The sequence below is a fragment of the Ips typographus genome, linkage group LG2 (assembly GCF_016097725.1).
Source record: "Ips typographus isolate SLU linkage group LG2, UJ_Ityp_2.0, whole genome shotgun sequence".
Classification (NCBI taxonomy): Eukaryota; Metazoa; Arthropoda; class Insecta; order Coleoptera; family Curculionidae; genus Ips; species Ips typographus.
Window position 1 is genome coordinate 11,067,893 of NC_138423.1, and position 25,943 is coordinate 11,093,835.

The following is a 25,943-nucleotide window of genomic DNA, read 5'->3' on the forward strand; positions in this document are numbered from 1 at the left end:
TATCAAAATCTCATCGAACTTCTAATAAATCATTCAGTTGAAATATTGATTGCTAATAATCTCTAACAATAAGGTAGTATAGGTACGAGTAGTTATGACTTACAACCACAATAAACGACTGGTGATTTGTTCACAATCTTGACAACGATATTCTTGTGCTATTTTGTCTTTAATATTTTGAGCTGAAAGTGCTTTTAACACGGAGATTTCTGAAGACGCAGATGTTACTCATCATTATCTGAGCTGCGAGCTGTTGCAGAGGTGGCGAAAGTCTCTTAACTATAAAAAGTAAGCCCAGATATGTGGGGTTTTAATGGACAGGCAACACGGCAAGTAGTTTAACTGATTGTATTAAATAAGATTAACAATAAAAGTTGAAAAGAAGGTACAGAAACACGTAGTGATCGTAACACTCGTAACGTCGTTAATCGTTTTATCTACGTCGTGGTCGTCGTATCTGGCGTTAAATCGTGCGCACCGGCTTGCTTCGTATTTAGCACTGCTGCCGCACCGAATCTCTAGGTCGCTCGCCGACGTCGAGTCTGTCTGCATCCGTACGGAGCTGGCGGAGGGGAAAGGGGTTTATAGCCGCAGCCAGACAACCTTGAATACACCGAATACACGATATTCCCACAATTCGGCCGTCCTGATCATCACACGCCTCGGGTGATGCTGCTTCATCTTCATCTTCATCTGGCCAGTCAAATCCTTTTATAAAAAACTCTGCAGCACCAGTAAACGGTTTCATGTATTCCGCACAGGTCGAAGTCTTGAAGGGTCCATCGTGGCATCCGACTTTTTCCACATCGTAGGTGTCTTTTGGCTTTACTTTCACAACTTTGTATGGGCCAAGATATTTGCCTTTTAATTTTAGATTAGGTCCAAACTGCGTGCGCTTGATGGCTACTAGATCGTCTAATTTGTATTTTGTAGGAGATTTACGTCGCAAATTATAGGTTTTCCTGTTTTCGTCTTGTAGTCGTTGAATCTGAAGTCTTGCTGAGCGTCGTAGTTCTTGTCTTGCATGATCAAATTCTGTCTGCAGTTCTTCTTCAAGCAACTCTTTGATTCGTAAATCGGTGTCATTTCTCATTTGCACTCCAAACATGAGTTGGAAAGGGGTGGTATTTATGGATCTCTGATAAGTCGAGTTAATTAGTCGTTGCACCTTGTCGACATACTTAAACCATTTCGTTGGATCCTCTATAGACAACTTAGACAAAACAGATATGATTATCGAGTTGATCCTCTCAACCTGGCCATTGGCTCGGGGTAAACCTGTTGTTATCCGAGTATGGTTGATTTTGTTATTGAAACAGTATTCTTCGAATTCTTTGCTCGTAAATGCGGATCCTCTATCTGAAATTATATTCTTCGGGTTTCCAAAATTGGTTTTCTGAACTTCCAATTTGTTAATCACTTCTTTAGTGTTAGTCGTTTTCGTTGGATATAGCCACACAAATTTTGTAAAGGAATCAACGATCGCAAATATGTGGTTATAATTCTTATTAGTCGACTCTAACGGGCCCAAGTGGTCGATGTGATAGGTTTGAAGTGGTGTTTCTTCTTTAACCAATGGATTTAAAAAGCCTTCCTGCTTACCCCTTTTACGATTATTGAGAATGCATGGAATGCAAGCATTCACAATTTTCTCAATCTTGACATGGAGTTTTGGAATATAATAATCCCGTTTCAAAACCTCCTCAGTCTTTTTGGTTCCAAAATGTCCTTCTTCGTGAACTTTTTTGATAATTTCATATTGCATTGTTGCAGGGATTACTAACAGCTCTGTTGTTCCTTCCATTTTGAAAAGTACACCATCTTTTAAAACATAATCTTCGTAAGGACTGATTTGCAATATTTGTACTATTGCCTTAGTGAAAGAGGCATCTTTTTGTGCTCGTCTTACTCTTGAAAGTATGCTGTCAATTTCTATGGTCCATACGGGTTGGCGACTCAAAGCGTCCACATGCTGCATTTTAGTACCAGATCGATGTTGGATAGTATAATCATAATCTTCCAACAACAGCGCCCATCTAGCAACTCTTGTAATTAATTCTTTTTTCTTCATTGTCTTCTCAAACGCAGCACAATCTGTCACGATTTTGAATGGAAATCCAATAAGATAAACACGCAGCTTCTTTAAGGCTTCCACGACTGCTAACACTTCTAACTCGTAACTACAGTATTTACGTTCTGCATCTGTTGTTTTCTTGCTGACAAAGTACACGGGATGCAACTGATTATCTTCTAAGGATCTTTGCAGTAAAATTGCTCCCAATCCATCTATTGAAGCATCAGTGTGAAGTTCCATTTCCAAACCTTGTTCAAAAATTTTCAATACTGGTTCTTCAGCTAGAACACGTTTCAGTAAATTGAAAGCTTCCTTTTCTTTGACTCCAAAAATAAAATTCTGGTCCTTCTTCAATAAGTCACTTAGCGGCTTGGCAAGCGTCGAATACATAGGAATAAATTTCCTAAAGTACCCCGTGAGTCCTAGAAAACTTTGAATTTGCTTGATCGTCTTTGGTTCGGGATAGTTCAATACAGCCTTAGTTTTATCACTAGATGGATAGATATGTCCATTTGCGATTTGGTGCCCTAGAAATTCAACTGTTCTCTGTAAAAACTGACACTTTTTAAAGTTTATTTCAAGTCCATAATCTGCAGCTGTTGCTAAAACTTTCTTTAGTCGAGTCAGAGCTTCTTCTTCATCAGGAGCCGGAATGATGAGATCATCCATGTACTGCAACGTCACACTTTCGTCAATAAATTCTCGAAAAACTGTATTAATAAATCGTTGAAATACAGCTGGTGAGTTGCACAAACCGAAAGGCACTCTTCTAAACTGATATTGTCCCTTGTGAATAACAAAAGCTGTGTATTTCCGACTAGATTCTTCGACAGGAACATGGAAAAATCCATTCTTCAAATCCAAGGTGGTAAAAATCTTTGCGCCTTGAAGTCTATCTAGTTGGTCTTCGATCAAAGGTAAAGGAAAGCGATCCTTGACAATTTTTCTATTAAGATGGCGGTAATCGACACAAACTCTCGGTGATCCACACTTCTTTTTCACTACGACAACTGGAGAAGCGTAGTCAGAATGACTAGGTTCAATAATTCCATCTTGCATCCATTTTTCCACTTGCTCGTCTACAATATCTCTTTCTTTGAATGGCAGTCTCCTTGGGCTGGCATAAACGGGTTCGTCGTCCTTCAAGATTAATTTCATCTCAATATTAGTCGTTTTAACTTTTCTTGGTTCATACGAATTCACCAGTTCGATGATTTTCTTCCTCATTACTTGATTGATGTCTTGTCCAATGTTAATATCATCTTTCGTCCCAGCAAAATCTATCTTCATTAAGTCCAAAGTTTCAATGTTTTCAGGTTCCTTATTTATTTTAATCAAAGATAAACCATTTGACTTGGATATGCGAACTTCAGCTTGTCCTAAAAGTTGATTTCCCAAGATCACTTCATGATTGCCCATTACTTGGTTGTCTGTCACGTATACAGTGTTAGGAAAATATTCTTCATCAATCTTTAAGTCACACGAAAATTGACCTAAAGGCGTAACCGTGGAACCTCCGAATCCTCCAAGAACAACATTGGTTTCCTCTAGCTTGGGTGTTCCAATTTTCCTATACGCATTTTCGTTCATCAAATGCACGTCACTTCCAATGTCGAAAAATGCATTGAAGGTCACTCCCAGTATAGACACTTGTTTGAACGTCCGGTTAGTTGAAGTAGAATTTTCGATTTTGGCTACATTGTTTTCGCATCGTGGTTGGGGAAACGTTCTTCGTCGTGGATGTGGACAGTCCCTTGATTTATGTCCAAATGTGTCGCAGTTGAAACATTTACATCCCTCACTTCTTCTTGTACATTCTGTAGACTTGTGTCCCAGTTGTCCACAATTAAAACATCGAATTCTTGGCTTTAAATCTCCAGTACCAACTGTCCTGTTGTTCGATGAACTTTTACCGTCGTGTCTATCCATTTTTTGAAAATTCTGTCCCCTGTTTTTAGTCTTAAACTTGTCTCTATAATCTGAATAAACCCGTAATTTAATTTTAAAATCGTCAAGTCCTCTAGCGCCATACAACAACACTTTATTACTCGGATCGTCCGGTATTCCATCGATGACATAATGTATTAAAGCGTCTGCTTCGATTTGACCTCTGCTGGCCATTTCTCTCATTTCCAAAAGGTATTCATGTACTGAGTCTCCTGGTTTTAACTTCTTTTGTGACAACATTGCATGCAAATTTGCACTAGTCATTTTTTGAGAGAACTCTTTTTTTAAGGCTTCCTTCAGGAATTGCCATGTTCTTATTCCCCTTTCACTTTGAACGAACAGCTTTGCTACACCAGTCAGACGTTTTTTGGCAAAAATAAAGCAGTGTATATCACTCCATCTCATTAGTTGAGCCATGTCTTCCACGTCCTCGATCCACTTTTCAATAGGGTAACACTTTCCTCCATCAAAGAGACGAATAGATTCCTCAATGTCTCGAAAATTCATTGAAAAATGTGTCTGTTCAAATCCACGTTCCAAAACAGTACGATTTGCTACTGCTTCATGATCGTCACTACTAATATTTCTAGTTAATTTTTGCTCAGAATTCCGCTGAGAATTACCACTCGGTACATTCAAAGGAAACGTAACATCTTCGCGGTGTTGAGGATGTACTGAAATTCTGTCATTATCCTCTTCAATCTCTGATTTTTCTTCTTCGCTTTCCGATTCATCTTCAGAATAAACAACTTCCTCCAAAAGCTTCAAATTTGACAAAGTTGAGCAAATATTTTCAATCAGAGGTTCTTTTTCTGTATTATAATCAATATGCAAAATATTTGCAATACCAGTTAAATCATTTGTTGACAAATTATCCTGTGCAAACTTTACTTTAGTTTTAAATTCTTCAGAGTTAGAACTGAATTCAAAACCCTTAAATTGTTTGACGTCTTTTTTCACGGATCTGCCATCAGCTTCACGTCCATACAGCAACAAATGAAACTTTTTGACAACACTATTAGGTGCCGTTTTAATATTGTTCGCGATAATGTCTATTTCACCAAGTGAACACATCGTTCCAAAAGTCAGCTACTAGGACTTTATCAACCAAATACTATACACACTTACGTTCGATAACAGTCTTAAAAAATGTTAGAAATAAATTGTCAAATCCACGTCGTAAGTAATCAACAATTTACCATCGGTCTACTTCATTCACACTCGTCGTTATTGAACAGTTCTTTAAATACAGTCTAAATACACAACATCAACTGTCTATAGTCTTTTTAGTCCATCGTTACAACTTTCAAACAAAACGTATTGCAAACGTTTTCAAATAAACCAAGGCCACGTACCTTAATCGTCATCAGCGTCGTTTTCTAAACGTTTACCTTCCGTTTTGAAGTCGTCCTACAGCTTTTCCAATGCCGTTATTGTCCTTCAAAATCCCTTGCGATATCACAGTTGAATCGTCGTTAAATCACAGCCAGGTCCTGATTGAAACCCGGTAGAAATCACAGTTGAAGTCCTGGTGTAAATCGCGGTCGAGCCCCCAATATTTGTGGGGTTTTAATGGACAGGCAACACGGCAAGTAGTTTAACTGATTGTATTAATTAAGATTAACAATAAAAGTTGAAAAGAAGGTACAGAAACACGTAGTGATCGTCGTAACACTCGTAACGTCGTTAATCGTTTTATCTACGTCGTGGTCGTCGTATCTGGCGTTAAATCGTGCGCACCGGCTTGCTTCGTATTTAGCACTGCTGCCGCACCGAATCTCTAGGTCGCTCGCCGACGTCGAGTCTGTCTGCATCCGTACGGAGCTGGCGGAGGGGAAAGGGGTTTCTAGCCGCAGCCAGACAACCTTGAATACACCGAATACACGATATTCCCACAGATATGACAAAACGCATATTGACATTCACCCGGGTGGAAAGTAAAAGCAGGTAATTTTCATCTTTCCACCTGGTTTACACATAAGAAATAACGTTATTACATACCTGGTTGAAAATAAATACCTTTTACAACTGTAAATTGGGGTAAGAAACTGTAAAACTACTGAATTGCAAACTGCGAAAAGTATCTCTGGAAAATGTGAGTTTGGTTTAAAAGCTATGAAACCATTTTTTTGCAAGCAGCAAAAAATACTTCTTACAACTGTGAATTGGGTTAAAAACTACTTAATTGAAAACTGCTAAAAGTATCTCTCAAAACTGTGTTATTATAAGTGTTAATTACTTATATGATGACCTGATTAGATTTAAAATGTAATTTAAAAAAATGTGATAAATATGACTTTTAACTATAATTAGAGAATTATTCTAATCCATCAATACTTAAATCAATTTAAAAAATTGCTTTTTTAAATTTAATACTATTATAACGTTTAATTACCCCTTTTTGGCATTGAACTAACCGCAAATTGTAGTCGTAAAAAACTCTCCCCTAAGGCATAACATGCAATCTACATTAGCCTTCAAGCTCTGTGAGCTTATGACTATAAAGTGTTTACACAACTCCGATATTAAGAAGACACAAAAAGGTTGCCAAACATTTTTTATTTCACAATATAACGAAGGTTTATTAGTTGGTAAGTGCGTAATTTATCATCGGAACATGGCGTAGCACAAACTATTTGAACTGAGAATCCTTGTCCTAGTTTGCGAAACTTCCAAGAACAATTTGAATTAACCGCAAGCAGCAAGCACCCACAGAGACCATGCAATTACGGATAAACGTTTGCCTAAACACCCACCAAGCAATCCGGATTTTAGAAAAGGAATAGTCTTGTAATAGCGTTGTGCATTGATCAACGTTATTTGTCTAAAGAATCTATTTCTAGTGCACAAAAGAGGGCTTGATAATGTCGGGCCCCCAATCGAATATTCAGTCCTAAAAGGATGTTTTCAAAGCAAAAATCCTTTTTCTGTCGTATTATTACTTGTAAAATTTGCGGAGAAAATTGGAATTTGTTCAGGCTGGATTCGATAAATAATGGAAGAGAAATCAAGAATATGGGCTCAATTTTTCTCTTTCAAATATGTTTTATTATAGTTTTCTACGCAGTTGCTTACTTTGTTAACTTTTTCCTGGAAAGACAACCGTAAAAATGCTCTCCATAAAGCTCTCCGACAAAACACAAGTCTTAAAATCTAATAAAATTAGTATAAACAGCACCAAACGTATTTTATAGCTTTCTGAGTGGAATTTTGAAAGTTATGACATTTGGCCGTCAGTTACAGTGCTGTCTTAAACCTAAAAACTGTCCAAATTCGATTCCATGGAAATATAAAACCTCCAAAAATACTTGAAAAGTAACAAAATCCATTTTACTTTAGTTAAATGCATTTAATACGATTGTCAGTACATTTTTGGCATTTACAACATTTGGTTTTGTGTTTTTGACTTAATTTTAGTCTAGTCTTAAATGACAACCGTCAAAATGTTCTCTATAAAGATGTAAAAGCCTTAAAATTTAGTAAAATCAATATAAACAGTAGCAAACGTATTTTATAGTTTTATGAATAAAATTTGTTAGAATATTTTAATTTTATTAAATAATTAGGATGATTTTGATAAAGTCGTACAAAAATAGTGTAAGCATTACAAACACTAACAGCTTTACTGATCTCAGACAAATTAGAAACTTTGTTATCGATCAATTTCTTACTGTTCTTAATACTTAATATACTGTTGTTGCAAAAACATGAAATACTATACATAACAATATTTGTACTCCCTAAGTATCCATTTTTTCCATATGGGATATAAAGATAAGTTTTTTTTGCTTTCAGGAAAGTAAATCAGCAAAAAGAATGTAACTCTCAAATATTAGAAAAGACCTTCTAAATACACAATGGAAGTAAACACACCCAGGAAAATGTACCGAAGTTGTTCCACAAGGTAAACCCAGTTAGTTATGAAGCAATAATAATCATAATATTAATTACATTTTTGCAAATAAACCATATTTGTTTTAGATCAACCAACAAACCAGTAGTGAATCTACCCAAGTCTTCTTATTCTTCTCCAACCCCTCCCCCTCACAAAAGTCCTCTATGGGAGGGAGGAGGGCACTTTGACTCATTCGAGTCAGCTAGAGTCAGTTCTCCAAAATTGAGTCTGAGCAGTCCCACTGAAACTGAAAGACGCTTACCAGACTATAATCATAAAGGTAAGTACAACTTAATTTAAGAAAAAAATGTTACAGTTAGAAATTTCGGGAGTTTTTTATACATATCTGTTTAAATTTCCATAATCTGTAAAACTATGATAGCCATTTGTTTATATTTTACACATTGAATTATTTTCGCCCTATCATGATTGAGATCATTTGAAAAGCTATGACTGCTAGTTTGTATTCATTCAGAATATGTGCAATTCTATATAAATATGAGAGGAAAAAGCTTCCAATGGCAAAAATAAGGCAAATTATAATGTGTAACACATAATACAAAGTTTACAGACTAATGATAATTTCTAAGGGCAGAATTGATTGTTTTAATTGTCCAATAAGAAAAACCGGACTTACGTATTAATCTTCCTACTAAAAGGTTAAATTTTGCAATTCCGGTTTATAACACTTGAATATAAATTAAATGAAGCCATAATAAAATAATATCGAACTGCACCTTCGTTGTTTACGTCGGCTTTTAAATCCCGTATAATTCGAGGATCCTGATGGCAGATTGGAATTAAATTTCTTAGAAATGTCGCCTTTGTAAAGACGTTTTGCAAAACCTCGAGGGTGAAAAGCGACTTTACCCCGCCTCCCCATTTACACTCGACGAGCATAATGCCGCTAAATCTAATAATAAACGTATTACCCGCCCCGTGTATATACAAACGACACAAACGTAGTTAAGCCCCGGGTGGAAATTTGCTATATACTTATGTGATGACAATCCAGAGGAATAGGATAAAGTTCTAAGTAATGTAATTAAAATCCAGTCCATTTCCGGTTCAGACAGGTTTACACCTTTCCGGATTAAAAGTCTCTGAAGGAATTTCAGTTCATACCGAGTGTCTTAACCTAAAAGGAAGTAAAAACTTTACTGAGAAGTTTCATGTTTGTAATAAAAGGGAAATTTTCATTGATTATATTATGTAGTTATAAAGTATCAAATTGAAAGGCACAAAATCTGACTAAAAAATTAAATTTTGTAGTTAAAAATTCCTTTACTCTTTATCTAGTCATTTATTTATTTTTTAGTAAAAAAAGTTTATTTTGCTTAACATTGACATATTTTACCACAGGAAACTCCAATACATAAATCATTTGTGGTAAGTCGATTTTTTCTTAATACAATAAAGTATAAATTTTTACCTACATTATTTATTACACAAAAATTACCATTTCACAATGTTTCAACTAAACTAGAAAGAAAAAATTACTTTTTCCAGTAATGTTAATTTTAATTAACTACGTTACTGTTCTTGTTTTTTGAAGCTGCAAATCTTGTTTTCTACAGGGTGTCTAAAATACAACACATCACTATTGCCATGTTGAGTCTTTTAAATAGGGATGATAGAAATGATCTTCGATTCTGTTTATATTCATTTTGCAGTGTTTTTATACATTTCTGTGTTATTTTTTGTTGTTTGTGTCATCATTCATAACATCAACTATTTACTATACTAATTTCAGTAATGTTAGTCATTTTAAAATCAACTCTAACTCACTTTGAAAGAAATTTGTTACATACTTTCAATTCAAATGTTTGCAGTGCTTTTCTGTGGTTTTTGGTCAAAATTAGTTTAACCAACTGTACCTCACCTAAAGATTTTTCACATATTTTTCTGAGTACGACCCTATATTTTGCGACCCTACTTTTTGCATTCTTTATTACAGGTCTGTAACTGCCAACTATGTTACAGAATTTCAATTCAAATATTTACAGTGATTTTGTGTAGTTGTGTGGTCATTTTAACCAACTGTACCTCACTTATAAGGATTTTACTATAATTTTTCTGTACGGTCCTGTATTTCGCCACAAATTCCGTGATTTTTCTGTTAATTACAGGTCCGTAACCGAAAAATTTGTTACAGAATTTAATTTCAATCGTTTACAGTCGTTTTCTGTGGTTTTTAATAAAAATTAGTCAGTTTAACCAACTGTACCTCACTTAAAGATTTTTCAATTATTTTTTTGGGTACGGCCCTGTATTCTGCTGCAAGTTCAGTATTCTTGCTGTTAATTACTGGTCTGTAACTGCCAAATTGGTTACAGAATTTCAATTCAAACGTTTAGAGTACTTCTTTTTTTGATCAATATTAATCAGTTTAACCAACAGTACCTCAAGAATTTTTCTTTAATTTTTTTGAGTAGGTACAGCCTTGTATTTTGTAGCAAATTCAGTGTTTTTGCTGTTAATTACAAGTCCGTAACTACCAAATTTGTTACAGACTTTCAATTCAAATGTTTGCAGTGCTTTTCTGTGGTTTTTGGTCAAAATTAGTCAGTTCAACACTCTGTATCTTACTTAAGAATTTTTGTATAATTTTTCTGATCGTTAATTTAATATTTAAATGTTGAGTCTAAAAACCATCAAAACGATATTATTATAAAAAAATATACGAAAAATTTAGTTTAACTTGGCAAGTTATAAAAAAGTACTGTTTATTTGAACTTACAAATTTTGAAAACTTTAACTTGTGTTCAAAACATTGAACAAAGAATAGTTCTGAAACTTTATTCTAAGACATTTTTCCATAAAATTCACTATAATTGTCATACCGACATTAGGTTAGATGTAAAAATAGAAAGCTTCAACATTTCGCTAAATTAAACATGATAAAAACGTTGTTTTAAATTGGCAACGTTTTGATCTTGATTTAGTCTTCATCAAGGCTTGAAATTTCTTCTTTGTAGCATAGCGTGTTGTTTTCTCAAAAATGTGCAACTTTCTCTCTATTTAACCGATTTGGTATCTTTCGTGTGTATTTAGGACACATTGTACAATAACAAATCGACTTTTCTTAACATTGTTAATTCAAGTGCCGAAGATTATCTGAGGATTTATTAAAAGTAAAGCAATGGTTAGCCCGTAAATTTTTAATTTAATCACACAGGGTCATAAACTTTAACAGACAAAAAACTATTTAGGAACTGAATATGAAAGATTTATATATATACAGAAAAGCCAATCTTTTTAGAATTCAGGAGCTATTGCAACCAGAACTAGAAACTGCAAAAAAGTAGAGTCACGGAGGATTAAAACCGGTTTCTATAAATCCCAAGATCCAATTTAAGAGAGCTGTACCGTTTTCTGCGGAAAAACTCTGGAAAAGTCTCGTAATTAGGTTTTTGCAACAAACCTTAGAAGCTCTTCGTTGTAGAATGAATTATATTCATTACAAAAAGTAACCCTAAATATGACGTGCTTATTCTAAAGGCTAGTACTTTCACTTACCGGTCCTAAATATGACAATTTTTAAAATAGTTGCCATTGTTAGTTACTCGTTAATTACTATTTTTTTAAATTACGTATTAAACACGGTTTGAGAAATATTATTCTGTTACTCATTCAAACTTAATCGGTTATATGGACGTCAAATCGTTTTTTATTCAAAATTGATTTCCCTTTCACTACTCTATGGAGGCACGGTGGAAAAATCGTCTCTGCTATATCCCGATAAGAATAAATGTTCGCCTTTTTGATATAAGAAAACTACGAGCAATTTATCATTTTTGTTTTCCGGGGGTGGAATGAAAAATCTCGACTTTCTCCTCGGGGAAATTTTAAATATAACACGCGTCAAGAAACCATACTACTACTTTTTTGTAAAATGAATTCTTAGCTGGATTCAGAGGACTTTCAATTATTGCGTTTCAATTCGTTTCCTTCAGTGAAAAAAACATGTTTTTTACCATTATTTCTTAACTTTCATCTTTCACATAAACAGCTTTTTGAATTGCAGTTGCTTTATTCCGCTTTTCGGTAGAAAACTTTTTCTCAATGTTCGCAATAATTAAGGCGCGATTAAAGTTAAGTGAGTTTGAAATACGGAAAAGTTTTGTTTGGATTACACCTAGACCGGTATTTGCAAAGTTAATTAAAATAGATTTCCGTAAATTATAGATAACATTAATAAAACTTACTTGCCATGCCTTGGAAGTTATAGAAGTTTCGAGCGATTTATGGCACACGTGCAGAAAATATGCTGTTTTGATAGAGTGCAAGGTCTTAGTATTTCTACTAGTATTTCTAGAGCTTTTCTTATGCAAGCATAATAATCTTTACATAGCGTGCGGTAAAGTGCACTTTTACGTACTCATTTGAGTGCGGGAAGGTTATAGTTCGGTAATAGTTATTTACATTACTAGTGTGGTACGTGTAGCATTATTACGTAATGAGAGATTTTACAGCCACTAGTGCGATAAAAATGTTTTATTGTGCTCTTTGTGCTCTCTACCGCACTAGTGCGATAATAGTTATTTATACAGCAAGTGACTAAATTCTTCGAGTGAATAAACCGGATTAAGTCACGTGTTTTATACAATATTTTATTAAACTTCAACTTCTTATATTAAAAAAAAAATACAGTTCTATTAAATTAAAGTTACTTTTCCGCACTCATTTTATTTAAAAAAAAACATTTAAATCAAAAATACTTTGTTTTTATGTACTTTGTACATAACTTCTCACTTTCTCTCCATTTCTTTAAAGTAAACTGTGTTTTTATTGAGCATATGTCCCAAAACTCTGCGACTGAAGAACAAAACTCTCTTTGGCTGCTTTCCTTTTGCTTCTTTTAATGCTTGTTTATTTTATTATTTCTTTTTTCTATTGTCTATATATTTCTAATGTTTTATTCTGGTCTCTTAGGTTTAATTAGGCATGTCTAGTAAATTTCTCTGTTTGGCGTCATTACTTCTACTTTTCTTTTCTCTTGTTTCTCTTTTGCTTTGTTATGATTTTCTTAATATGGAAAATCTTCAGGTAATATTAGATGATCTTCATATCATACCAGGTGTCCAAGAGCACCCTGGACATAGGAGATTAACATGGGAAAACGGTTTTGATTTTTTTGCGCCTGTACGGTTGATTTGATTGAAAAATCGTATTAATGAAAGTTGTAGTCCCTATCACGGACTAGTTTTTTGTATTTTTTTCAGATCTCTAACTTGAGCTCTTTTGTCGTAAAACACAAACAAAAATGAGAAAATTTAAACTTTTGGCCTGCACTGTATAGGCGGTTGTCGAGCAACGGGTAAACAGATCATTGTTGCTGGTACGGTTGCTCAACAACCGCTTATACAGTGCAGGTAAAAAGTTTAAATTTTCGCATTTTTGTTCGTGTTTTACAACGAAAAGGCTCAAGTTAGAGATCTGAAAAAAATACAGAAAACTAGTCCGTGATAGGTACTACAACTTTCATTAATACGATTTTTCAATCAAATCAACCGTACAGGCGCGAAAAAATCAAAACCGTTTTCCCATGTTAATCTCCTATGTCCAGGGTGCTCTTGGACACCTGGTATATTTGCATTTAAAATATAAAGTATTCCAAAAACAATGACAAAAATTTGCATGAAAGCGTCAAAAATTAAGCTAAACGTGTATTATAGAAATTTTGATGCTTATTTTCATTTATTTTTAGGCTTGAAACTCTGTAAATGAATTCCTTAGTTACATTTTTTGAATAAGGAAAAACTAGGTTATTTTCCACTAAAAAGCTGTTTAAATGACATAATGTCACTCTGTATCTTAAAAAAAAGTTTGCAAAGCCAATGGTACCAGTGTAACTGTAAATACCTAAAAAATGGCCAAAATTACTCAAAATTTTCATAAAGTATACTTTTTTTAATTAATTTTTATGATTTTGATGTTGAAACTCTCTATTTTTGTTTATTCCATTTCTTTTATTTTCTTTTTTGAAATTTAACAATATTTTAGTAGGTTTGGCTGTTAAAGTTGTAGCTAAGAAGAACGTTAAAAAATAAATCCAATAATAAATGTTGCTGATATAACTTGTTTCCATGGGATTTAATCTAAACCTACTTAGTACTAAATTTAAGTTAGCCACCCAAACCGTTCATATAAAGTTTATTAGGATCTAATATTATTAGAAATTTGAAATTTTGGAATTAAAAGACATTTACTTTTACTACCAAACCTTTTACTACCAAAACTTTTACTACCAAACCATAGGATCAAAGACGACTCCCCAAACATAACCGCGGACGGCCACATAACTGAACCCAAACATGACGTAAAATACTTAGGCGTAATACTGGACCAAAAACTAAAATTTACAAAACACTTAAAAAATGCAAGAACTGAAACTATTAAACGGACAAAACACTTTAGATCACTGACATACAAAAACAAAGGTATTAGCACGAAAACCGCCACACAAATATACAAATCCATCTGTAGACCAGTTCTAGACTACGGACACTTACTTAGAGCAAACGCTACTGACAAAACTAAAAGATATACTCAGACTACGGAACAGATTGCTCTAAGACTAATAACCAAAATAAGACACCCAGAAAACCCACTACACAACCCATCCAACCAACTTCTCTACGAACGTACAAACATGACCAAAATAACAGAGAGACTTATACAACTACAAAACAAATGGAAAAATAATCCAAACAACTGGACAATAATAAACCCACTGTGCATAACAAGACCAACCAGACAATCCCGTTACCTCTTTCCCACTGCCACCCTACTAGAGCACTTTAACTAAGACTACTTTTTTTTTTTTGTAAATAAATTGTAAATAATTAGAATAAGTTAACATGTATGATAAAACTATAAAAAAAAATCCCACTGTAAACATAGGCAGAAAGACCAAGTGGTCGATAGCCTTTTTTCTGTTGAAAATAAAGATTATTTATATATATATATATAGACATTTTAACCGGAAGTAGATGTCAACTTGCTTATTTTAAATGGAACACCCTATATTATTGTATTTTTGAATAGTCCTAGCGATTTCAAATATTTTTCATATATCATAACCTATAAATATCTACAACGGTTTTCGAGATATTGGAATTTTTTTAAATATAGCATTAAATTTATCTTACTTCCTGAATTTCAAATTTCCATAAATATTTAATCTTGATAAACTTTTAATGAACGGTTTGGGTGGTTAACCCTTACAAATGCTAGAAAATATACTTTGTATTTGCCTAATGATAAGGACAAACATTTCTAATGGAAATATAATATAATATTACTGTCAAAATTCTGCTTTATAGTGAAGCTAACAAATCCAATATGAAAGGTAGAATAGCATTAAAACGTAAACCTGAATTTATAAAACACGTTTTATTCAAATTTATACATATAATGCATGACATTTCCTTTTGATTTTCCACACTTTTAGTCAAAAACATAACCATATATTTATCAATGTTGCGTGTTTATTTCATATAACAACTAATCCGTTTGAAGTTTAATTTCTAAATGACATTTCAATGTGGATAAAGTGGTTTATTACAACAATACCTTTCAATTGTTTTTATTACAATACTCGTTGATAGTCAAAAGGTCACCTCGACAATATTGATTACAGAATTATATCAGGTTACCTCAAAGGCACATCTCCGAATTTGCATTTCTATGGAAGGGCATTATGAGATTTTATTGGGAACATTGTAGCAGCGTCCATTATTCTCATGCAAATTCGGTCTGAAAACAAACCACCGCAACATGCTCTCTCCCGATGGTAAATTTATAAAAGCTTTCAGATTCCAGAAAGTCTGTGATTAATATTTTTTTTGTTGCAGCATAGCCCAGCCTTATATTATAGTGGTGCACACTAAACATAATTAAACAATTAATTAAACAAATAGGCGGACAATTAATAGATTAGTGTTGCATTCAATATAGATAATCGACTAGACTAGACATTCTCCGTAGTAATTGCAATTAGTTTATAAACGCTCTGTCACTCAGCTTATGTGTAGGTCATTTGTTATTATGTTATCTATTGAAAGAATTATTTAGAGTTGAAAAGCAAAGCACACCTAACTTTTCCGAAGTGACATAGCTTTACTTTATGTAAAAAACAGATTAAGAACTGTGTGTGCTATATATTGCTGTATATTGTTCTAATAATTGTAAAATGAACTAGTAAATAGATTTACAAATTAGGAAAAACTTATATGCCATATCAAACACCAATATTTATTCTGAATGATGGTTATATTCTTGGTAACATTACATACACGTAGTCATTTATAGGACACATTTGAAAGCCTATTGTATGTGACTTATCTTTTCTGCAATCCGGTATTCTTCGCTTGAACAAAACTATTAAATAATTTTAAAATTATACTGAACTTTGTAAAAGTTTTTTTTAACATACTGTGCTTTGTTTTAACCTACTTTACTTTTAAAAATATTGAAATACAAAGAAGTAATGTGTATCATTAACTTACTCAAAACCAGGGCAATGTAAACATGGATAGAAACTGGAGTTTCCAATGTATCTCAAATATTGATCGTAACTTTTTTGTACCTTAGAGCTGGTTTTCTTTATACTAACGTATTCCTATAACGATAAAGAAAATAAATTAATTGTTCATACTTAAATTTACTAACACTAGAACAAAATATACATTATTGTTGTTTTGATAGTAATCATTATCGAAACTTTGAGGTACTCATTTAACATTGCTCTTCACTAAAAAAAGGGGTAGTAAAATAGACGATTTTTCCCTAGCAAAACAGCTGGATATATTGGTTAAATTATAATCTGCAATACATGCATGAAAAAGCCAAAAGTTATTTTTAATTGTTAAAAATGCCAATCAATCCCAATCCTCTTACCGGTTTTAACAACAAAAACAACTATGTATTTTTAATCGTTATTATTCATAGTTTGTATTTAATTAAGTAAGGCGTATTTTTGTACACCGTCAATATTTGTTATTAAGCAAATTCCCATTACAATAGTAATTTGTTCGAAGCAGTTTTGGACTGTAACAATCTTTTTATTTTCATCTTAAAAATTAGTTTTTTATGCATCAAAATAACAAATCAATATTCGTTATTATGGTATTATTTGTAAGTAAGTATTATCCTGATATTCTTTGATTTGACATTAATCGATTTTGATTTATCCTAATTTATTAAAATAAACTAAGGCACAAATTTTTTTGTGAAAATGGCAGGTTAATTTAACTAGATCAGGTTTTTTTGTCTATCACATTAACGCAAACTATCATTTGCGTAGAAATCAAGTTGATTGTCCATTGAAATCGATAGATTGGTAGCGATTTTTAGTGTAAATCTGATGAGCGCTATTGCCCCCCAAGTTTTGATGTTGTCAATATTACTTTTCAAAGGCCTCTTGTTATGAGTTATTATTGTTCACGTTTTTGCTCATAATCGCGTTTTGTTTTTGCACACGTTTTTCATGACTTTGAAAATAAAACAAGTTTTTTAATCCGACTTTTTGACTTTCACAAATTTCTCTTAAAAGTTAAGTTCAAAGTGGTTCTTCAAAATCATCATAGCAATTCCACGTAACCTCAACATTTCTCTCAGATCCAAAGTGATTCTACATGATTTAACTATTTAACTTTATGATTAACTGAATAAAATATTTAAAATATCTTGAAATGAAACGTTTAAAAATTTTAAGGTTTCTGACAATATTACAATGATTCATTTCGACCAGGTTCTAGAAGTTTCTGCTCCTTTTAAAAAGTTCTTGAAACGTTTCAATGGTTCTTAAATTTCTCTAGAATTTCGAAGGTGATTCTAGAGGCGAATGGCAATTTTTAAATTATTTTGAAAGGTTGAAAGAGTTTTTGAGGCTTTTGTGGCAATTTTAAAACACTTTTCGTCAAAGTTTGACAAATATTAAATATATCTTTCAAGGTTTAGTGAGTTGTGAAGGTTGGCAATCTTACAATGGTTCTCGACGAGGTTTTAGGCTTTTGATGCTCAAAATATGGAGTTACAATCTTGTCAATTCACTTGCAAACATGAAATTTGCCGAAAAAATCAGTTTTTACAATATGTTACTTGAATATCAAAATTTAAAAAAATGATTTAAATATCATACAACTTGATTTTTTAAATTATAAGTAATTATTGCTATTTATGTGCATATTTGAGTTTTGACTCTCAGGTTCAGCTCTTAGATTTTGGGTATATTAACTCATTCAACTTAAAATTGTACCTAAATTTTGAGTGTTAGTGAATAATTTCGCTATTGTAATTTTCAAATTGTACCATTATTATTTATATTGAATTAACTTTCTATCTAGATTTTCCTTAAAGAACCAAATATTACCTATTTTCCGACGCCACAAGTAGCTTTATTATTTCAATAATATCGCCAGGAAACTTGCTAATTACTACAGAGTAGTTTCTGTTTGTAATTAAGTTTTTAATTCCACTTTTAATAGCTTTTCAAATATTTTTCTTTAATAAATATTAAATCGGGAAGAATTTTATGTAATCATAACAGAAGTTCGATTCTTGTCGGCAGGTTTGTCCTTAGATCCCGTGGTTTACTTTAGTTATTAAAATACAACTTTTAATACATTTAATAAACCACAATTTCAGTTTTAATTATAACTTAATTGTTTGCAAAAAGCAGGGTTAAATATTTTTAAAAATAACGTCAGAAACAATGTCAACTTTATGAAAATATATTGGAAGTTAATGAAGAAATAGTGAAATTGATATTTCAATATTCGTATAACATAAAATCAAATATGTTGTAATTCTTGTTCCAAGTATCTGCTACGCTTCAAATTAAAAACATAGTATTGCAACAATAATAGTATATTACGTAGCTAGTGCTGTAAGAAGCATTTTACGCACGATATGGAAAATGTTACGCACGAAGCCGCGTATCGGCGAGTTTGTAATTCCATGAGTGCGTAAAATGCCTTAGAGCACGTGTGACGTACTATACTTTACCTACGACCAAATGGAAAGTCCTGTTTTCGCAATTAATATAATTCAGAGTAATTTTTCATAAAAAAAGACCATTTTTCACGTATTAACATCACATTTGTACTAATCGTAGATATGCTACTAAAGAAAAAATAATAACGTATTACAAAAAAATTCGCAAATCATGTTACTTATCTAATTATTAGTGTTGTTCTTAAAATAATTATTTAAGGTGACATTACAGTTATTAAGAAGAAATGCGTATCTTGCTTTTTTTATATTACTTCCATTATACACCTCAGTTGAATTATGTATTATTATTATTAAAAATAGTATTTTCAGTAATATTACTTGATGTGTTTGCTATTGCAGATAATGTTCTAGATGAAGTGGTAGTTACTTAAAACTGTATGAGCAATGCATTACACGATACTCTGATGAAAAGAAAAAAGCAAGAAATGGAAACAAAATCATTTTATCCCAGCATTAGAGCAGTTAATTTCTGGACCATCTTTTAAAACTGTGCGCTCTTTAATACAACCGTGCGTTTTTTTTCCAACTGTGTGTAAAGAGGGTAATTACGTAACAAAAAACTATTCGTAATTAGCTATTTACACTGAGGTCGTAGGAAAAAATAAATTAACAAACAATTTTCTTTTTTTTTTTGTTAAATTGAAATCATCTCAGTTGCACAATCTCAAAGTCGTGCAAAAACTTTTACAATTCTAATATCTCTTTCTCGATTCAAGCTGACACCACTATGAAAGCAATTTATGACTTTTCCGATACATTGGAAACTTAATTTCTTATCCGTACCAATATATTGGCTTTACTGGCCGTATACTTGTATGGTATTCGTTTAAGTAAAACTAGTTTCACATGTATTGAGAGTCTGGAAGCCTTTCAAGATCAATACGAACGCTATTGTTGGCAATGCTAAGATGAAAGAGGCACATAACGTTATGAAATTCTAAATTTTGAGCAGAACTTAGAAATGTTTATTTAAAAATTCAAGATTAAGCGATGTAATGGTCCATTAGTAAAATTTTGCTAAATAAACATGCAATTTTTTCTCCCATAAAGAACTTAGTAGTTGTGCTAGTTTTAGTATATCTGAAAAAAACTTATCCTGTATAGAGATAGAAAATTATCAGATATGTAAAAAGAGATAATGCCAAGAAAATTAAAGAAAATTGAGTAGAATTTAATGATGAACAACAATTTAGGCAAAACAATTTGCCGATTTAAGGCTATAAAATGTTCTTGAAGGAGCCACATTGTAAGCAGCCTTTACAGCTCGATGTCAAATTTGACGTTAAGGAACACGTATACTTTTCTTTACGTCTCGTGACAACTGTCATAACTGTCAAAACTCACTCACCAGTGACCTAAAAGTATAAAATTAGAAATAGTTGCTTATTTCAGGAATTACACTGGAAGTTGTGTTCAAAGCTCTATGGAGCCAAATTTCATAATTGGGACGTTAAGGAACACTTTAATACGTTGCTTGCTTCACGTGACAGTTATCATAATTGTCAAAACCGACTTACCAGTGACCTGAAACTGTAAAACTAGAAATAGTAGGTAATTTGAGGAATTACACTGAAAGTTGTGTTTAAAGCTCGATGTTGGGACGTTAGGAGCACTTTTATACGTTGGTCGCGTCACGTGGCAGCTGTCATAATTATCAAAATCCACTCACCAGTGAAGTTCTTTGAGAAGTTGGACTAAATTGTGTTTACAGTTCCATAAAACCAAATTTGTCAGTTCTCACGTTAAGGAAGACTTTGATATTACGTCACAATTGTCAAATTTTGCTCTATATAGCTCTAAATACAATATGCAGAATAATTCATTCAAGCTATAGGAGTAAAATTTTGAATTGGTAATTTTGCGTCCCAGTTGCGTGATTTTTGACAGCTGTTAGGTGACGTAAAAAATATCAGAGTCTGTTAATGCACAACTGTTAAATTTAACTCTAAGCAGCTATAAATACAACTAATCTGCGTATTCCAGTTGTATGTTAGCGCTGAATAAGTTTTGACAGTTGACAGCTAGCAGGTAACGTAAAAACATATCAATCTATTTTCTAATTTGAGGCTCTATCGAGGTGTAAATACAAGGTACAACTGTTTTGTATCTGATAGTTTTATGTCACTGCTGAATGAGTTTTAATACTTATAACAAGTGTCACCTGACTCTAAGCGCCACTGTGAAGTGTCATAACTGTCATTTATCGTAACAACTGTCAAATTTAACCTACAGTTATGAATAACAATTTGCGGCTTGATTCCTCAAAGAGAGACTATTTCTATTTCATTTTACATTTTCACGGCACTGTTTAATGGTTTTGACAGTTGTCAGGTGATTCTAGAACTACGTCATTCTGTTTGTCAAAGTGATCCAGGTTTTTCCAACCAGGATTGGCTTTGAAAACGTTGATTTAAATGTAATTTTCAAGCTTCTCCACGTGGAAAAGGTGCAACCGGAGTATGAAAAACTGTCATATATTTCGGTTTGTGAAGGTTTGGCGGGAGTTTAAAACGCCGGGAATTCTCGTTCAAAATTCCATTTCCTGAATTGTTGCAAAGCCATACTTTTCACTTTATTTTTGAAAATATTCTTTCGTTTAAGGGCCAGTACTGCCACTTTAGAATAATTTTATTTCAAATATAATTTGTAGACAAACCGTGGAATCTGACGCTATTGTTGGTCAATTTCGTTATTTCTATAGAAATTATCCTAAGAATAAATTTATCCGGAGGTGACTTAATAGTTTGTCCACGTTTGGTTAATAAAAATGTATTTCACAAATATGCTGTCTTGAATTTATTTGTGCAAACTAAATTTGAGGACAATGCTTCAAATTTTATGTTTTGATTTTGGTAAAAAGCATTGTATTTATTGTATTTATTCACAACTGACAAAAGAAGCGTTGAATATGTTCATTCTCGATTAATTACTGAGAACAAAAAAATATTCAAACTTCTGAGAATATTTGTAAAAGAAAATTTTTAATAATTTACCGTGTAAATTATTTACCTTAGGCCATCTCTAATGCTGTATGATATTAAAAAAATTAACATAAAAAAATTTGGTGTTGTAAGAAAGAAGACTGGGTTTTGCGATTTCCAATTTCAAGCACATATTTCGTAAAATGGTCTTATTGTGTGTATAGGAACACAAAATGAACCCTCACACAGTTTGGTTGGTAAACCAATGCATATCGGAATATTTTGGTAGTATTCCCAATTCTAATCCAATTTCGATGCGTGTTTGTTCGTGTATGATCAGCTTTGTGCGAGATTTTGGGAAAATATTGCCGACAGCACTTTCGTGTTTCTAAACAGAGCGAAAATAAACTCCCCCTTTTAGTCTGGTAAGGGATATTTAAATTCCCACGTAAACTATGCCTCAAGCTGTTGGTTAAAAGGAGATAAAAGAAAGGTTTGACGGACAAGTCTGTTACGGAAGTAACCAGATAAGGCATAAATAGGAAAAACTGTTTGAATGTCTGCAAAATTAACTTTCCAAGACATGCTCGGAAATAGAAAGGTTTTATTCAAAACCAGCCACGCAATGTAAGGAAAAAAAAGCAATACCGGATATTAAAAATCGTGTTTCTGGCTCGCTAAGAATTTAATAATCCACCACATACACTTAAACCGTAAAAGCATATCGGATTTACGAGTCGCTCATTGAATATTTAGGAGGTTTTAGAGGGATGTATTCGCTCCCCATCCTACGCTAGCCGGGGACTTGTTTATAAAATTGAAATTCGAGAGAGTAAAGTTTGCCGCCGCAAAATCGCGTTATATTTTTGCCCCAATAAAGTTTTTGACGTTCCGTATCCATCAACTTCTCGGTAAAAGATATAAAAGAGTAAATTGATTGCCATAGAGACTGGGACGTATACGGGCTATCAATATTACTTTTTAATTTTTATGATTTTAATTAGATTTCCGAGAAAGATATTGGAAACTTTTGAGTTAGTATATTATTAATGTATATTGTACAACAAGGGTGGATAAGATGTTCTTATCGCACGAGGACGAAATTTTTACCCAATCGGAAACGGGGCGAGTTTGTACTAATTGGAATTATTAACCAAATTTAATATAACTTTTAAACACTAAAATTTTGGTAAGTTTTTATGTTTACATATCAGTTTTGACATACAGGGTGTCCCACGACGAAAGACCTCGATTGATATTGGAAAAAGTATAAATAGGAGAGTTTTGAAAATTTGGTAGGATACTGATGTGGGCATGCCCAATCCAACTAAAATATTTTCAAGATGGTTGCACTTCCGCTTATACCGGAAGTCGATCACAACTTTCTTATTTTAAATAGAACACCCTATATATTATTACATATTTGGATTCCTCACAAAATTCTGACCAACTTTTGTATAGAATGCCCTATGCCTATCTCTAGCCGTTTTCGAAATATTTGATGTTTTTCCAAAAAAGTGACAGTTGCAACGCTCAACATATTTTTGTACTATGTTAAAACCGTATTTCATTTTGCAATGAAACTTTGGGTTATTGTAAATAAAGAATCGTTTTATTAAACTGAGGGTGCGTAACGACTCATTTGTATACAGGGTCGTCAAAAAAAAATCATAAACTTGCCACTAAAAAAAATGAAAAATCTCAAGTTTTTTAAATAGAAATCCACATTTTTTATGACGGAATCATTTTGAGCATTAAAAATTACTATAAGTTTCAATTTACTTGCCTATACCTAAATCCAACCCATTTCGTTTTATTTGAGAATAAACATTTTTTTATTAGGCTGCATGGTTGGGATTAGCTGGTACTCTAGTTAGCCATGCTTTTGACACACGGTGATATTGGAGAACTGCAAAGCATGTTATGTTGAGCGTTGCAACTGTCACTTTTTTGGAAAAACATCAAATATTTCGAAAACTGCTAGAGATAGGAATAGGGCATTGTACACAAAAGTTGGTTAGAAATTGCAATTTCTACATTTGTATTATTAAGGATTGGTTTTGTTTTAATAGCTTTTATCTTCACAGATCCCGTATTCTTAAAATTTTCAATTATTTGCTTGACAGCTTTTGGTGATGGCTTTGCTTTTTCTGGATAACGAGCGGCAAATACCTCATATGTTCTAGTCACAACTTTATCACATTCTCCGTAAATAATAAACAGATTTAAGTAATCTTGGTTTGAATAACGTAACCGCGACGGCATATTTGCAGTTGTCAAAACACTCAAAACTAGTGTTATTAACATGCCCTGCAGGTCTCCAATATCACCGTGTGTCAAAAGCATGGCTAACTAGAGTACCAGCTAATCCCAACCATGCAGCCTAATAAAAAAATGTTTATTCTCAAATAAAACGAAATGGGTTGGATTTAGGTATAGGCGAGTAAATTGAAACTTATAGTAATTTTTAATGCTCAAAATGATTCCGTCATAAAAAATGGGGGTTTCCATTTAAAAAACTTGAGATTTTTCATTTTTTTTAGTGGCAAGTTTATGATTTTTTTTTGACGACCCTGTATACAAATGAGTCGTTACGCACCCTCAGTTTAATAAAACGATCCTTTATTTACAATAACCCAAAGTTTCATTGCAAAATGAAATACGGTTTTAACATAGTACAAAAATATGTTGAGCGTTGCAACTGTCACTTTTTTGGAAAAACATCAAATATTTCGAAAACGGCTAGAGATAGGCATAGGGCATTCTATACAAAAGTTGGTCAGAATTTTGTGAGGAATCCAAATATGTAATAATATATAGGGTGTTCTATTTAAAATAAGAAAGTTGTGATCGACTTCCGGTATAAGCGGAAGCGTGATCTTGAAAATATTTTAGTTGGATTGGGCATGCCCACATCAGTATCCTACCAAATTTTCAAAACTCTCCTATTTATACTTTTTCCAATATCAATCGAGGTCTTTCGTCGTGGGACACCCTGTATAGTAGGTCAATGTCAGTTCTCACAAAATTCTTTGCTCACTCATTTAAAATGTTCACTCCTAAAGTTACAGAATTCTTCAACGTTGTATTTATAATTATGAAACAATACGCTTTTTAATTTTCTCCTGAATAAACGCATCTGTAATCTTCCAATTTCAAAAGCAATTTATTATACAAATTAGTTGTCAAGAAAACTGGGTTACTCTGGTACTTTATCAACCTGCAAAGGGGTGCTGCAACTCTATTTTTCGTTGAATATCTTGTGAAAATGCCCAAAATTGTCAAAGTTTGATTCCAACTTTTTCATATTCAATAAGTTTTGAATTCCTTGAAAAGTCCTCCTACAGTCGTTTCTCTAACCCAGCCCTGCTATTATAGTAACGCAGTCAAAAGTCACGAAACAAAGTCCCAACATAGTCTCACCGCTTTTTAATGCCATTTCATTATGTGTGATAGTAGAATAAGCCTACTGGAATGGTAGTTATATCCTTTATATATCAGTCCTTGGTCTAATAATCCAATTAGTACCATCATCTTATACGCAGGTCACTCAACATTATCATAATGTATATACAGTGTGTCCATAAAATATGGAATAAATTAAAATTCAGGAAATTATCTTCAGAAAAACGCTCGGACACGTATGTTATTATTTTTTTCTACAAACATTCAATAATGATGCATTTTTCGCTTCCAAATCTCAACGAAAAGTTACCCTTTACTGAGGAGTTTACTTTATCGCGCGTTGCCAAGGGTAGCGAGCGATAAAAATTTTTTCGCTTGCTGTCCAGAGCAACGGCCACAATGCATGCCATTATTGGAAATGTCAGTGTCACCAGTTTGATGTCAGTATTCAATTGTGTATAGTTTTGATCCTGTTTTTGAGTACCTACGCAGTAAGTTTAGTTGTATTAGATATTTAGCGATGTTTGTAGAAAAAATATTGTATGTATTACGCGCACAATGTGACTTTTATGCTTAATACATAAATAACTATTAAAGGCGCATTTTTTGAGGATATGACCTTCGTGTTGAGATTTTCAAAAGAGAACCCCGATTTTGTGTTGCATTTATGGATTCTACG

General features: G+C 32.9%; 1 protein-coding gene across 1 annotated transcript in view; it reads left to right on the forward strand.

The window, feature by feature from the left end:
- Positions 1–25,943, forward strand: part of LOC145724524 (uncharacterized) — a 116,745-nt gene that overhangs the window by 64,930 nt on the left and 25,872 nt on the right. The window contains exons 2-3 of the mRNA XM_081972867.1: positions 7,817–7,925; positions 8,003–8,196. Coding sequence (XP_081828993.1) covers positions 7,879–7,925; positions 8,003–8,196 — 241 coding nt within the window. The 5' untranslated portion in view covers positions 7,817–7,878. The remainder of the gene's footprint in view (positions 1–7,816; positions 7,926–8,002; positions 8,197–25,943) is intronic.